Source organism: Triturus cristatus, chromosome 11 (assembly GCF_964204655.1).
Source record: "Triturus cristatus chromosome 11, aTriCri1.1, whole genome shotgun sequence".
NCBI classification, from domain to species: domain Eukaryota; kingdom Metazoa; phylum Chordata; class Amphibia; order Caudata; family Salamandridae; genus Triturus; species Triturus cristatus.
Genome location: NC_140594.1, coordinates 1,159,826,265 through 1,159,842,412, shown reverse-complemented (window position 1 = coordinate 1,159,842,412; position 16,148 = coordinate 1,159,826,265). Strand labels below are relative to the sequence as shown.

General features: G+C 50.3%; 1 protein-coding gene across 2 annotated transcripts in view; it reads right to left on the bottom strand.

Annotated features, from left to right (window-relative positions):
• Positions 1-16,148, bottom strand: part of LOC146788635 (putative cation-transporting ATPase 13A4) — a 348,080-nt gene that overhangs the window by 55,866 nt on the left and 276,066 nt on the right. For both annotated transcript variants that reach the window (XM_085635825.1, XM_085635826.1), the window contains exons 23-24: positions 14,081-14,190; positions 6,674-6,770 (exon numbers count right to left, since the gene is read on the bottom strand). In XM_085635825.1, coding sequence (XP_085491951.1) covers positions 6,674-6,770; positions 14,081-14,190 — 207 coding nt within the window. The remainder of the gene's footprint in view (positions 1-6,673; positions 6,771-14,080; positions 14,191-16,148) is intronic.

Sequence of the window (16,148 nt, the reverse complement as noted above, 5' to 3'; positions counted from 1 at the left end):
ATGGCGAAAGCTAATCAGATTAAAAAAAAAAACTCTTTGTTGGAATACTTGTTTTGTGACCCTCACCTACCAGCCTTAGCCGGTCACTGTGATTCCTTTCATAAGACCCCAAGCTTCCCTGTTACTCATGGCACTTCCCACCCAGGACCATCAGCCGCATAGAGAGGAGGCCACTGTTGGCTTCCCGGATCCATGGTGACGGGCATCCTTGAGACCTAACATCACCTAACACCTGAAGAAATGTGGTCACTACGCTAAACCCCTCCGTCTATGCTGGCAGGACAGCCGATTAAATGTGTGGGGTCCAGTACACCTCCTGCCCCCAGCTCCACCCCTTATGGTACATGGGGTGTAAATGGGGGAAGAAAAGGGACGGGCAGGAGGCAGTGACTATTTCTGAACCCAAGCACCTAGTCTGACGCTGCCTCCCACCCTCCACCCCACTCCTGCGTTCCTTCGTACCCGTAAGGACCAGGTCAGAAAGTTCACCTTGGCTAATGTGAGGAAGTTGATTGAGTCCAAGTCACAAAGATGGAGCAAACACCAAGGTTGTGTTGAAATATTGTGCAGAAGGTATATCACAATATAGCTCCCATTCCTGCTCCATAAAAGTTCTTCTTAATTCTACGAGTGCCATCTGCTCTATGCAGACCCCCCACATCCACAGTCAGAGAATTATTGGAATTAAAATGTTGCTTTTGCATTTCATTTTAATCATGACAACATGTTGGCATGACCAGATTTCTTCTAATAATGCCTTCAAATTAGATCTAATGATGATGCAAGGGGGTCATTCACCTCAGAGCAAGCAAAGAAAATGGGCCACAATAGAGGTTCAGGTGACAGCTGACAAGTCCAGGGCACACACGCCACTGCACCTGCTGCTCTAATGATAGCCGCACCCCTTCTTCACCCACTTTTTATCCCACTTCTGATTACACAAAGGGGGGTTCTGAAGTGCAGCTACATTACGCAGTAGCTCTCTCCATTTGGACCACATGTCCCTTACTCCGCCTGCAGGAGATGCCTTCTTGAACATGTCTCGCTGCCACGAGTGAACAAGATACAGACTATTGGTCGAATGTTCTCAGCTGTATGAACCATCCCAATGTTTAACTTACACCATTCGCCCTTACAAATTGTAATACTTAAAAGGGTTAACAAAACTTTCTTGTAGGTTAAACTTATGCATGTAAAACGTTTTATGAATCTAGCATTTAGTGTTTTCACTAGAAGAAATTTCCACATTGAAATCAAGCACTGGCAAAGCCAATAGGTCTGTTTTAATTTGACAAAGCATGAAAACACTGGCATGACCAAAGCACACAGACTGTTTGTGCTGTGTCTTCGTGTAACCTGCCACTTTCTGTACCGTCCATAGAATGCACTATGTTTTTTGCTCCAGCTAGCATGAGGTGGTGCCTGTCAAAAGCTTGGTTCCTCTAATATGTAGGAGTTTCCCACCCCAAATGAGTTCTCTACTGCTCCTTCAGATTTTATTCCAGACTCCTCTGAGGCAGGATAGGGAATAGGAGCCGTATCCATTACCTCCTCGTTAGTCTTCCTCGCCACATGACTAACAAAGTGAGCTTCAGCTCCACAACAGAACCCTCCAAAGCAAAGCAAAAAGTCAGCATCCCATGCCTCCCATCCCTTCCCAATATGGCAGACCCATTACACCCCTGACCCCTATAAGAGGCGGGCCGGCCCAACCCATCAGCCTGTTTTTTTTGTTCTGCACTCTCTCCAGAGCGCATCAGGTGAGTAGTGCCTGCTGTAGCAGGTGCTTGGGTCCTGGGTTGGAGGTCCTGCTCTAGCGGACCCTAGGAGCCTGGACCTGGTTTGTACCCCTGCTTGTTGCCCCCGGGGTGTGTGGCGATATTGCTGTGCTGATACCGGTGAGGCTCTGCCTTAGCGAGCCCTGGGTTTTCAGGTAAGGGGGGGAGTTTGCGCTGGGAACAGTCTATCCTTTGTTTCTGTCTTTTCCCTTCGCTGCCCGTCGTTTTCGTCTACGGGCGGCTGCTGTGCGACTCCGGTTTCCCTGCAGGAGACCTCCTTTCATTGGGACTGTGTCCCGATTGCGAACGGGTGTTTTTTTTAATTATGCCCTGTTGTCATCTCCCTTCCCCGAGCCGCGTATTCGCCTGCCCGCCTGCCCTTCGTGGCGTTGGGGGAGGCGGCGGCTCTACGGGGCTCGGTCCGTCTGGGGCCTCTGTGCGACTCCGGCGCTGGCAATTTCGGCGTTGTGGGTCGCATGCATACCTGCGTCCATGGATCTCCCTCCGTCTTGCGCTCCGGGGTCGCCGGCATTGCTGTGTGCGCGCTGTTGTTCCTCGCGGCTGTGGGCCGGCTCGGGGTCCCGTGGGCGGGGCTTCGTTGTGGGCGTGTCTCACCGGGATCTCCCGCCTTCCTTACCTTTTTAGGTATGAGTCCCCGAGCTCAGGCAGCCCTGCTGGGCGATTTTTTGCGATGTTCGTGCGAGTATACCCCTGCCGCCTGCATAGGCCGTTTAACAAGAGCACTTACATTACGTCACCACACGGGGCATGTTCTGTGCTTGTTTCGATCCATTGCATTTGTGTCCAACAGTTTTTCATTATTATTCTTTTTTAAGATTTTGAATGCAACTGCGAGGCACACGGTCTGATATTCAAATAGCCTTTTCCTGAATCTGGCGACAATCAGTCCACTGTGCAAGCCATTACTTGAAGCCACTATGGTGGCAGGTAGTAGAATAAGAGACACGTACATTTACATGCTAAATATGGCAAGCTGGGGGTCAACTCCGCCCCAGACCCGTGAGTGGCGTTCTGTCACCTTCCGCTAAACCGGTCCCTTGGCTGCTGCGCAAACGGGACGTGTTTCATTTTTGGACGACAGTCTCTCCTGTGATATCGATTGCACTGCTGTGCCGTGTGTTCTACACCAAGGGTGTTGCACCGGCGTGCTGTGCTCGCTGACTAAACTTAAGGCGGTGTTTTTGTTTTTGCTGTCATGCTAACCTCAACTTGTAAATTGTGCACTTCGTGTCTACACTTCGCCTAGACGATTGCTGCACTGGTGCGCTCTATTGTTTGTGCCAATGTGTGCTCGCGACTGATCCCTGTGGTTCCCGCCACCCCCATTCCTTGGGGCGTTTCTGCCTGGCTTCTGCGAGCTCTGGCTGGAGGGGCGGGATGGGCGGGGGTAGGCTCACCTTCCTGACCCGCTGCTGCCGTTGCCTCGGTGGTTCCCGGTCCCAGGGGTTGTTCCCGCTCCGGTCCGGCTCGTTGTCCCGGGGGCGGGGTTTGGTTTGTCCCACGCTGGCTCTCTATTTTTTTCGCTGCCTCTTCTCTGCCCAATCGGGGGGCGGGGGTTTGCTACCAGGAGCTGTGGCTCAATGGGTTGTCTTGTGCCTCTGGTTATCGGGGCTCTCACAGGTCTGGGTTCAGGTCCCACATGCGCTGTCACATTGTTTTTTTTTGGCATACTTTCACACTCTTCAGCGACCTGGTGCTTTTTCTCGTTGTTACGTCCGGTGCCTTGGGTTGTTTCGACTCTCCGGTGCAGGGTTTGAGTCCCGCACTCGCTGTCAGAGGGTCATTGGTTGAAAGAATTTCATTCTCTTCTTTGTACTCGCGCATTTTCTACTAGGTGTGTTAGTTTTGCTTCCTTTCTTGCTCTTCGCTTCATGGTGGAGTTTGTTGGGTGCTGGCCACGCTGCTTGCCTTTTCGCGCTGCGGCTTTCCCTGGACTTGCATTTTTTTCATCCCTCTGTGGGAGTTGTGGTTTTTGTTTTGTCCTGCTTCTGGGGCTTCTCGGTTTCCATGGCTTACTTCTCTTGGCTGATAGGCTTGTTCTGTCCTGGTGGTTGGGGGTGCTGGCTGGGCGCTTGCTCTTCCTCCTCCGGTTCTGTGTTGCTCCGCTGTCATCCTTCCTGCGCACAGGCTGTAGGATGCCTTCAACTCTACCCCGTTTGGTTGCGGGTGTCCCGGTTGGTGGTCCCGCCTTGCCGGGCTCTCTTTCTCGTTCCCCCTCCTTCTGGCCCTCGCGGCTCTGCCCTGCGCTCCCCCCTCCCCCGCCGCCTTGTGCTTGATGCCCTGCTATAGCGGGCTCTGGGGTTTGGGTGTTGTCGTTTGGCTCCCCCTCTCTGTGGGGGCGGCTGTGGGCTTCTCTGTACCTGTGTGTGTGTGGGTCATTCGGCCCCCTCTGTTGTAGCTCTTTGCCCCCTCGCGGGCTTTAGTTGCCTTCAGCTTGCCGACAGTGTCCGCTCTGTACCCCTGGTGCTTTCGTTCTGTGGGCTCCTGTTCCCGCAGTTGTTGTGCAGGGTCTGTCCCTGTCTTCTGCTGTCCATCCTCCAGGGTTTTCCTGGTGCTGTGGGGCTTTCGGCATTGCCTCCCTGTCTGCACCTGGCCTAGTCTGCTTTCTGCGGATGTGCAGGGTCGGGACTGGTTGGTGCCCGGTTGGGGTACCGCCTGGGACTTCCGGGTGCTGTGGACTATGGGGTCCTTCTTGGACTCGCCCTGTCTTGTTCAGGTCTGCGGCTCCTTCCTCTTCCGGCTCCATGTCTCTGCGGGTGGCTCTTGCACCCCTTTTCACCTTGCTTCTCCTTGCCCCCTGGGGGTTGGGATTTTGTTTTGTGGTGGTCCTTCTGTCGGTCCTGGTGTGTCGGGCCTGGGGTTCGGCGCCCGCCTCTGGTGGGGTGGGCGTTCTCTCCCTTTTCGGCTGGGTCGCTTTTTGCGGTCTTGCGGGTCCTTCTCTGGTCGGCTCCTGTCATGGGGGTTGATTTCTCCCCTGGTTTTTCCTGTTGGGGATGTCTGACTTGTTTGGGCCTTCCTCGTTTTTGTGTTGCTCGCTGCGGCTGCACGTATTCTCCGCCTCGTGCGATTCTGTGACCCGGCGCAGGGTTTACACGCACTTTCGTGTGGCGTTCCATGCAGTCTTGTTGCTTGGCTGTTTTTCTCCTTCCAGTTGACTCTGGTCCTTCCTTGGTTCGGTTTGGCCCGGGCCCTTCCCGCTTCTGTCCTGGTACGGCTGGGAGGATCGGGTTCTGGAGGCTCTCTGGCCTAATGCGTCTCCTGCTTGGGTGTCCGGGGGTGCTGGTGCCTCCGGTTCTCTGCTCCCTGGCGGGCCCGTGCACTTCCGGTGTGTCTTGTTTCCTCGTCTTTTGTCCCTGGGTTTGGGGTTCCGGGGCCTGTTGGCTCTGGTGGCTCTCTGGGGGTATTGACGTGGCTCGGGTTCAGTTTTCACCCTGCCCTTCTGTCCTTCTAGCCTTTGGTGGGTGCTCGCTTCGACGGCTCGCTTGGTCCCTGTGTGGGGCGGGCTCGGTCCGTGGCGCTGCCTTTTTCCCTGCCTTTTGTGCGTGGGTGATCTTTTGGGTTCTCCGCTTTCTGCGGAGGCCTGGTGAGTTCCCTTGGTGGCCGGGTCTCTTCGGTGTCGTTTCCGTCACCTTCCTGGGTCTTTTTGTTACCTTGTTCCTGCCTGGGTTCTCTGCTTGGGGTCGCGGTCCCTTCCGGGGGGGTCCTTTGTGTGACTGGGGTTTTTTTCCCATTCTGTTTCTCTTCAGCGCCCCTTTTCCTTGCAACCAGGAGCTGTAGCTTTATGGTAAGTCTTGTGCCTGTAGTTGTGATGGTTCTCACAGGGCGAGGGTTCGTGTCTCACACACGCTGTCACAGTGTCATGGGTTGGCATACTGTCACACTCTTCTTTTACTGCGGCTCTTGCCGGTTTGCTTCCGACTGGTTCCGCTGCCCCGTTTCTCGGGTCGTTTCGGCTCTCTCGCGGGTGGTGTTCTCCCTTGCGGGATTGCTGTGTTTGTCAGACTGCGTCTCCCTTTCTGCTGTGCCTTTTCTGTTGGGTCACTGTGGCGGGGTTGCCCTCTGTTCCTTCGGTTTTCCTTTTTTTTCTTGAGGGGGTTTGTTGACCTCTTTCGGGATCTCCGTTGGCCGGTCCTGGTGTGTTGGTCCTGCTTGCTATCTGGGCTCTGTTTTCTGTGGCTTCTGGCTCCGTGCGGTCTGGTCCGGAGTTTTTCTCTGTCCCCCTTTGGCCTTACTGCGGCTGGTTCCTGCCGGCGCTTCGTGTCTCTGGGGTCCGGGTTTTTGTTTTTCCCGGTGTTGTTGGGTCCCGGGCTGGTTTGTCCCGCTCGTGGTTGCCTCTCCCCTGGGTGGTCCTTTCGCTCGTTCTGGCCTGTTGGGTTTTGCCCTCTGGTCTGTTGGTATCTTGTGAGTGTCCATGAAGCCGTTTGGCTTTGGTATGTGCTCACTTTGTTAGTCATGTGGCGAGGAAGACTAACGAGGAGGTAATGCCCCGACTACTTACCGGTAATCTTCATTACTCCGAGTATAGTCTTCCTCGCCACATGAGTTCCCATCCCTCCCTCCCTGTCTGGCTATCGGCTTCATGTTTAGCTTGGTAGTTTCAGGCTGATGGGTTGGGCCGGCCCGCCTCTTATAGGGGTCAGGGGTGTAATGGGTCGGCCATATTGGGAAGGGATGGGAGGCATGGGATGCTGACTTTTTGCTTTGCTTTGGAGGGTTCTGTTGTGGAGCTGAAGCTCACTTTGTTAGTCATGTGGCGAGGAAGACTATACTCGGAGTAATGAAGATTACCGGTAAGTAATCGGGGCAATACTGACAAATGACTCACAGTAAGTTGAATTATCATTCTTCAAACCAAAAGCCAGTAAGAAGCTTACCCAATAGAGAAGCAGCATGCAGGTAAACTGAATCATGGCGTAGAGAGTCATGTACTTAAAGACACAGAAGGACGTCACCAGAGCAGCTCTCCCTTCCCTGCGAGAGATAGAAAACAAGGTCAGCAACTGGTGAGACAGGTTCATGCACATTTGCCACTGCCACCTCAGATATAAGCACCCCCACCCACTCTCTGCTGTGAGGAAGATAATACTCTCATACAATGCCATGAATCATCGCTTGTCTCCGGCCTCATCTCAATCACACACAGATCCCCTGTCTCCAAACTGGAGCCCACTGGACTTTAATTGGCTGCCGTTGCCTCAAACTCAGTGGACTGTCTTCCTTGCATTTATTGACACTTACTAGACATCTTTTTAGTTATCTTAAAATTTCTGTGAAGTGTGTTGAGAAATAGTGGGATGACTTATGGGATTTACAGACACGATAAACCCAGGCAGCACACTTTTCTTTGGAGCCGAACAGCCAGGTCAGGGTGGGTGAGGGGTGGAGAGGGAGGTGGAGACCACTAAATTACCTGTACAGGGCAGCTCCTCATGGTGCCACCATGGCCTATGTAAAGTTGTGGTTTTAAAGGTTACAACTGGCCACGAGCACGTGCACCCATTCCACTTTTTTTAACAGGGTCACCTGACAGGTGATGTCTGTGTTGAATGGTTGGGGGTTGGGTGTAAGTACTGCCCCAAGGGAGGGGGTGATGCATTATGTGTCCCGCAGGTCACTACATTCCTCCCAAAACCTAAATTCCAACTTGTGGAAACAAAACAACACCAAGCTGGTTACCACGTAGTTCATCAGTCTCTAGGGTTCATCAGCTGGACAGCCGTAGACATAAGGACCGATGAAGCTGGCTGCAACAGGACATCGTCCCTCAAATTAATTATTTAACCTGAGTGGTCCAGGACACAAAAATTAACTAAGAGATGTCAGGGACCTTCTGGCTGCATGCTGGCTGGAGTCAGGTCCATGGTGTGGAGATGCTCCAGATGATTCATGGTTAGTGTCGATAGTTCAGGGTGTGTCAGGAGCATTGTCGAGTCCATTGCAAAGCTTGCATGGGTTGTGTTGGTTGACTCCTTTAACACAGTCTTACTGTCTGCAATCTGTTGAAGTCTCCGCTCTTGGGCCCCACTAGCTCCTGGCATCTGCTGGTGGGGCAGTGTCAAGTCCATCTCTTGCACATGTGTAGGCCCCTTGGTTGGGTTGTCATGGGACTGCATGTGGTCCATGCTGGGGCTGCGTGTGGTAACACGTCTGGCAAGACGGCTGAGGAGCCACTGCCTAATCACGTGTGCAACGAGAGGGGTAGATGGGCCTAGAAGACTTGCTCTCGCCACTGGAATCAGAATGCAAGTAAGGTGAGCAGCTAGTCAATGGTTGACTGATACTTCAGAGTGTCACTAGTGCTTCTTGACTGTTGGTGTAGCAATGGTGTTAGACACAACTCTGGCTGTTTGATGCTCCATGGGTGGTAGTGATGAGGCACAACATAGTGGCTGGCATGATGGGATTGCCAGTCATGTAGTGAACCTGTATGACAGGTGCCGAGGACTTGCCTTGATGGTCAGAGGCGTTCTTTCATGGGATGTCGATAACCTAGAGAGATGGTGGCCATGTGCTTACATTCTTCCTTTGTGGAGGCGTCTGCGGGTTGCTGAGCCGCAGTTACAATTTCTGGACGATGATGCTAGATAGTGGTGCAGTGCAAAGCTGACCACTCTTTACACGTCACAAAAACTTAAACGTGAATGAAACCTGACACAGAAAATGAATGTGCACTTTGCACATGAGTCTTACGTGTCATAATGTTTCATGCACACGTTGCATCTCAACAGTTGCTGTAGGGAGTCTTTACTGTAGAATTTACAGTTCTCATATAGAGTGTTTACTGATGTCGAGAGAAATACATCTGATGTTTAACTTTGGAACAGTCTTCACTAAATAAGAGATGCATTTAATATAAATGATTAGAAATCATCCTTTGATGTTGATTAATAAAGTGACTGAAGTAATAACATAATGAATAAGCTTCATTTCAACTAAAAGATGCCTGGATTATGTGTGCTCCATCGCACAGATGAGCATTAGTAATGCGTATTTTACATTAAACCATGCTTTTCATATCATTGTTGAAGATTTACTCAAATGTGTGCTCAATCAATCAAAGCAAGCTTTATTTGGTTTTTGAAGGAAGACACCATAAAAGCAGACGTGTGCTATATTGTTTGTGTAACTGTTCCGGGCATCATTATCAGCTCTGAGTGTTTATTATACGTGTAGTATCTTGAGACAAGTCAAACGACAAAGGTTATTCAATGTATGCATTAATGTTACATGTTTGTACTTTTACACGTAGTTCTCAGTCATACTTACTACTGTGTAATTTGATTATTGACTATATGCTAACAAAATCTGAACTAACAGTACTAAAGAAATTATATTAGTATCTGTTTAAAAGTGCACACGCATATTAAATGTGCACACTGATTTAATGCCTTAAATGAGCATTTCCTCTAAAGGCCCGCATTTCATTTGGTAATTTACTGTGCTCCCGGGTTCTGCTGACTCGCTTTTCTTGCTGATGTCCTCGTGCATTGCTAGTCTACAACAGATGCATTTCTTGTGACAGGGACAGATACGTAGCCCTGGAAAGGAGCCTTAACGATGAGCACATGAGAAACTTGTAGACGGATAAACAACTGTTATGCTCCAGTCTGAGTGCGTGAACAAGACGGTGCTCCCGTGTCCAGTGTGGGATTGCTCTCTAGTGTTGCTGTGTGAAACATGTGAATCCACATAGAGATCGAAACAAACACAATGCACTTCTATTGATGATGCGACTAAAGGGGAGTTGCTGATGGACTGCATGTATTATAACCTATCGTTTGCCCTGGCTGATGCATGCATATGTTAGCAAACTTTCTTTACCGATTGTACGCTGGTTTGCTGAATCCCTTCTGCAGACCCTATGCAGAACCTTCCTTGGACTCCTACCCGAACCATTCCCTGAATCCCCGGTGGCCTTTGAATGGACTCTTTGAGAAATCTGCCCATGTTCTGTTGCTTTTCGCTGCTCGTGGTTTAGACTAACACTTACTTCTGACCTGCTGAAGACTCTTGACCGAGCTCCTGAAATGCCGCTGCTGATGTTGCTCACACTCTTGTGCCTCGTCCCTGTGTCTTCTCTAGAGCTCTCACATTGCTGAACCTTAGCATTCTTGTGCCTTGGACTATGCTTGGAAGATTTAGATTGGGAATGTATAGAAAGGACCAGTTGAAATTATTCTCTGAGCATAAGATTTTCATGCTATTGTTTTGTATCGCAACAAGTGAGGCGCTTATTTGTTTAATTCTTGTCCGTATAAACTACTTCAGGGGGCGTGTCCTCTCTGTTGTGATTTTGTACATCTACGGTATGGTCTTAAGAGTAATTTATTTGAAATTAATTACTATTTTGTGATAAACACCCTTAAATATGGCTACAGATCTCTGGTCCTCGTGTAGCCAATTGGCTTCACTGTCAATCATATTGTAGTAGATTGGATAAAATCCTAATTCTCTTTCCCTTCAGTGTGACTAACAAGATCCATTCAAGGACCAACAGATGGAAAGTAAGTAAGAGTTTAGTGATCCAGTTAAGGAGATAACCTACAACTACCATGGGCCCAGAAACTATGGATCACGAGTGTGGGGCAGAAACCAGGGGGCATATCAGCAAGGGCCTGCGATAATTATCGCTCAGCACTCTTAGCGCAAGGATAATTATCGCAGGCTAACGCTGGATTGTATCACGGAGATAGCGTGCTACCAGCAACGCTTATCTCCCAAGCGATAGGAATCCATGCGTTAGCTGGAAAACAGTGTGATTATCGCTGGAAATCCAGCGATAATCGCACTGCGACCGGCGATACCTTGCTGATAGGGCAGGGTGGTCTTAGCTATATAATCCACCTCCCATTGGATTACATGGTTAAGTCAGATTATAAACAGGCATAAGGAAAGTAGCGATAACTGTGGTTAGCGCTACTTTTCTTAACGCTCTGCTTGTTTGCGTGCAGCTTGATAATTAGAGAAATGTCAGTTAGCGACATTTCTCCAGTTATTTTGGCACGGAACGCCCGCTTTGCATCTCATCAGAGATGCAAAGCTGGGCGTTATTGCAAGGGGCGCTAAATCAGCAAAACACGCAATAGCGTGTCTTTGCTGATAAGGCGATTAAATTATCGCCGCTTTTCGCCCGAATACGGACGCAAAAGCGGCGATAATTCCATAGCGCTGATATGCCCCTTGGTTTGCTCATGCTTACGGCTTACTCCCGGTTCTTCCGCTAGGCTTGGGGTAGAGACTCGGTTTGCACATGCTCGCGACTTACTCCTTGGTCTCCCGTTTGGCTGGGAGTAGAGACTCAGGGCTCGATTCACAAAGTTAAACTGAGACGAAAGTCTAAGTTTCTGACTCTTGGTAATCACAAAAGGCATTTACTACTCATAACTTTGTAAATACCAATAGTTGAACTTTACGACTTTGGTATTCACAAAGGGCATTTAAGTGTAGAAAATGCCCTTTGTGAATACCAAAAGTCGCAAAGTTAGACTTTCATCTCATTTTACCTTTGTGAATCAGGCCCTCAGTTTGTGATTGCTTGCGGCTTCCTCCTGGTTCTACCACTGGGCTTGGAGCAGAGACTCGGTCAGTCTGCCCTTGTTTCATCCCGGTGTCTTTTCGTGTGGATAGATTAATTCCGCCAGTGGCTTGAGGCCTCTCAAGCACGTCTTCCACTCCTGGCCACTCTCGATCTTCCCTTTGTCTGGGCGTGGTTGGTCGTCAGGTTTCCCAGTGTGACCCGGCAGGACACACTTACACTCCCTCCTTTTCTTTCTCCTTGGTGCTTCGGCATGCACTTTCTTTCCAATGATGCGGCTGAGACTTCTAGTCGCTTGAGCCTCTTCTCCTTCTGGCTGCAGTGGCATAACTGACCCTCAGGTCAAAATGTTTGCAACTCATTCTACCTGTAACAAATTCACATTGGATTTCCTTCATATTCCCAACAGTCCCCTTTTAGGAGAAAACAATTAAACGAGATTTCTTTAGATTACATTTCTATGTACTGCCATGCCTAACAACGGTTGCATGGCTATTGCAAGTGGGTTTTTTCACTGAAGGCTCAGACAATCACTGCTCTTCGGTTCATCTTCCGCCACAGCTTCATGTTCCACAAGCAAATGTCATCAGCCCTTTACTCGGGCGCCTATCCTGCTGGTCATCAACATAGATAACTTTGTGGCTCAGTGTCCTAAGCAGAACAGTCCAACCAGTGGCGTAACGATAATTGAGAGGGCCCCCCTCTGGACTTTATCAGGAGCTCCTCGGCCGAAGTGCAGTGCTGAGGGGGCCCCCTGCAAGGTACGTAGAGGGGCCCCCTCCATACTTTATCAAGAGCTCCCCGGCCGAAGTGCAGTGCTGAGGGGGCCCCCTGCAAGGTACGTGGAGGGGCCCCCTCCGGACTTTATCAGGAGCTCCTCGGCCGAAGTGAAGTGCTGAGGGGGCCCCCTGGAGCTTGTGGCCCCCCGCACTGCGTGGGATGCAGGGGCCTGTTTTACGCCCCTGAGTCCAACCCTGGGAATGTCTAATGAGGTTTACTAACAAGCCTGGCCCAGCCACGGGCGACCCCTTTGGGGTGTGATCTGCAGTTGTGCCACAGAACCTGGTTTATAGCGGTAATGGAGACCGTCCATGTCTCTGGCGGTAACCACAATATTTAGGCCTCTGTAGAGGGCAGAATCATCTCCAGCTCTGTCACTATTAATGGTGGTTTAACTACTCCATCTAGACTGTCTCACCAGCCATCATACGTGTCAGAGTCATGTCCATGGAGGTCTGCCAAGGAAAGTGTTTTGCAGACATAATATACGGCACTGTTTTCCTCTCTCCCTGCGCTGGCACACTTCAGGCTGCCATGTGCAAGCTCACAAACCCCTGAACCATACTGCAAAGGAGCGTGCAATCTGCCAAGCATGTTCTACTGGAAGAGAAGCCTTACAGTACAAAAACTATACTTTAAATGTTTTCCCACTTTGAATGTCGCGTATGCAATGCTTGGAAAATAGGGAGAAATTGAACAATGTTTCTCTGTTATGCCTGGCTTGAGGAGGTGTACGATTTTGGCATAATTTCCCTGTCTACAACTCTTAGTAGATAAGGGTTTGCTTCAAAACCCCTGGGTGGTAGCGTTGAAACACCCATGTACCACCCATGGAACTCCCCCTTGACGCAAAGCAGAGCACAGCACTACTTTGTCTCCTTTTCCCAACTTCCTAATGCAAATCCTGATTTGCATTTGAAAGAAAAAAACACTAAAATGCTTTGCTCTGTGTTTCCATTACAAAAGTAACACAAACATGGTGCAAAGTGTTAGTAAATATGGGTCCAAGAGTCTTGCAGCATTAAATGAGGGGGCAGATTTACCAACTTTTCAAACAATGCAGCCCAGCAGCTGAAGCCACTGGAGAGCGGCAGCCTTAAGTGCGCCAGCGCTGGGGGAAAGAAAAACAGCGCCAGATCTCAGTAGATATACACTGCTCTGCTCTGTCCCATTTACGCAACGCAGCCCAGCAGCCGAAGCCACTGGAGAGCGGCAGCCTTAAGTGCGCCAGCGCTGGGGGAAAGAAAAACAGCACCAGATCTTAGTAGATATAGACTGTTCTGCTCTCTCCCATTCACGCAACGCAGCACAGCAGCCGAAGCCACTGGATCGGGGCACCCTAAAGCACACCAGCGCTGTGGGAAAGAAAAACAGCGCAAGATCTTAGTATATATAGACTGTTCTGCTCTGTCCCATTCACGCAACGCAGCACAGCAGCCGAAGCCACTGGAGAGTGGCAGCCTTAAGTGCGCCAGGGCTGCGGGAAAGAAAAACAGCGCCAGATCACAGTAGATATAACCTGTTCTGCTCTCTCCCATTCACGTAACGCAGTGCAGCAACCATAGCTACTGGAGCGTGGCACCCTAAAGCACACCGGCGCTGTGGGAAAGAAAAAAGGCAAAACATCTTAGCAGATATAGATGTTTCGACTCTGTACCGTTCATGCAACGCAGCACAACACTGCCAGTTTGGTTACTGTGCTGCGTTGCGTGAAAAGTTAATAAATCTGTCTCTTTGAGTTATTACATGTGCTGTAGATGGAAAAAGAAATGCACAGGCCCTTCTGCGTAGACACAAGTGAAGAATTGGCTCATCAGATAGCCCAGGAGGTTTTGCGCAATGACGCAAGGCAGGGCTCTGGTCCCTGGTCACACGCTGCCTTTAATCAGCCTGTCCTTGTTACCCCCTCCCACACACATACATGACAGGAGTTACCAGCACATACCTAGGGTGAATTTTGACTCACTTGATGAGTTGCGGAATGCACTGAATGTTGGGGGTCTTGGAGGTGAAAGGTGAAGCCACTGACGCCTCCTGCTCAGAAAGGGAGATCCCAGCGTGGGCCACTTTTAGAGCCTGCAACGGACAAGAGTGTGAGACATGTAGGGATAGAACATTGACTGCGAAATATCCGTCACTTCATTGTATGCAGAATCAGTGGCATGAACATGCTTTAGAAGTCCACCCCTCACCTGCACATGGAAGAGCTCCTTACAACTAATGTTCAACAGACGTGTTACTTTCTCCCTTCCTCGCTCAGCTGTTCATTTGTGCTCTGTCTCCTCCCTGTCCCAGTTCCAAATGTCCCTCCTCATTCCTTGCTGCTTTCCTCGCTCTCTGCTCCCTCCACCTTTTCTCGCCTCCCCTTCTCTCACCGCCGTTTCCTCTCTTTCTCTCCTCTCTCTTCTTTCTTCCTCCCTGCTCCTACTCTCTTGTTTTCCAACAGACTCGCTGTTAGCCATGAAAAAATCTAGAGGTCCTCAAGTCCGACCTGAGTTCTACTTCATCCAAAAGCTACAAAAAAGAGCTCATTAAATGCACCACATCTGCATACCTTGGAAGGACGAGAGCCTGTCACCAACCCACTGATACACAACCCAAGCTCTGTGGTTTCAAACAGATCTCTACAGCAGGTGTGTAAACCCACTGAGCTCTCTCGTAATCCCTCCCACACTGATTCCTTCTCTTGGACAGATGTCACTTCATATGTGTGCCAGGTGTCACGTCATGTGCGTGCCATGTGTCGCTTCACAGATGTGCCAGGTGTCATTCAGGAGTGTGCCAGGGGTCAATTCAGGGACGTGGCAGGTGTCACTTCAGCTGTGTGCCAGGTGTTGCTTTACAAGTGTGCCAAGTGCTGTTTCAGGTGTGTGCCAGGTGTCATTTCATGTGTGTGCCAGGTGTCACTTCACAGGTGGGCCAGTTGTCACTTCAGGAGCGTGCCAGGTGTCACTTCAGGTGTGTGCCAGGTGTCGCTTCAAAGGTGTGCCAAGTGCTGCTTCATGTGTGTGCCAATATCACTTCAGGTTTGTGCCAGGTGTCTCCTCACGTATGTGCCAGGTGTCACTTTAGGAGTGTGCCAGATGTCTCCTCACGTATGTGCCAAGTGTCACTTCAGAAGTGTGCCAGGTGTCACTTCATGTGTGTGCCAGGTGTCACTTCACAGGTGTGCCATTTGTCACTTCATGTGTGTGCCAGGTCTCACTTCAGGAGTGTGCCAAGTGTCAGTTCATGCGTGTGCCAGGTGTTGCTTCACTGGTGTGCCAAGAGCTGCTTCATGTGTGTGCCAGGTGTCACTTCATGTTTGTGCCAGGTGTTGCCCCACAGGTGTGCCAGGTGTCAATTTCCGGTGTGTGCCAGGTGTCACTTCATGTGTGTGCCAGGTGTCACTTCACAGGTGTGCCATTTGTCACTTCATGTGTGTGCCAGTTCTCACTTCAGGAGTGTGCCAAGTGTCAGTTCATGCATGTGCCAGGTGTTGCTTCACTGGTGTGCCAAGAGCTGCTTCATGTGTGTGCCAGGTGTCACTTCATGTTTGTGCCAGGTGTTGCCTCACAGGTGTGCCAGGTGTCCACTTCCGGTGTGTGCCAGGTGTCATTTTATGTGTGTTCCAGGTGTCACTTCAGGAGTGTGCCAGGTGTCACTTTGTGTGTGTGCCAGGTGTCATGTAAGGATTGTGCCAAGTGTTACTTCATGTGTTTGCCAGGTGTTGCTTCACAGGTGTGCCAAGTGCTGCTTCATGTGTGTGCCAATATCACTTCATGTTTGTGCCAGGTGTCTCCTCACGTATGTGCCAGGTGTCACTTCAGGAGTGGGCCAGGTGTCTCCTCACATATGTGCCAAGTATCACTTCAGGAGTGTGCCAGTGTTGTAAATTGGCAGCGATTGGCTTAGCATTAGCGGAATCCATCTTGTATTTAGAGGCTATCTTGTCCATTTTGCGGAATCCATTTTGTATTTCTGACAGCCATTTTGTTTGCCATGTGCTCACCATGTGCTTTGTCCTCCCTCAGTGTTGACTGCTCTTGTAATCT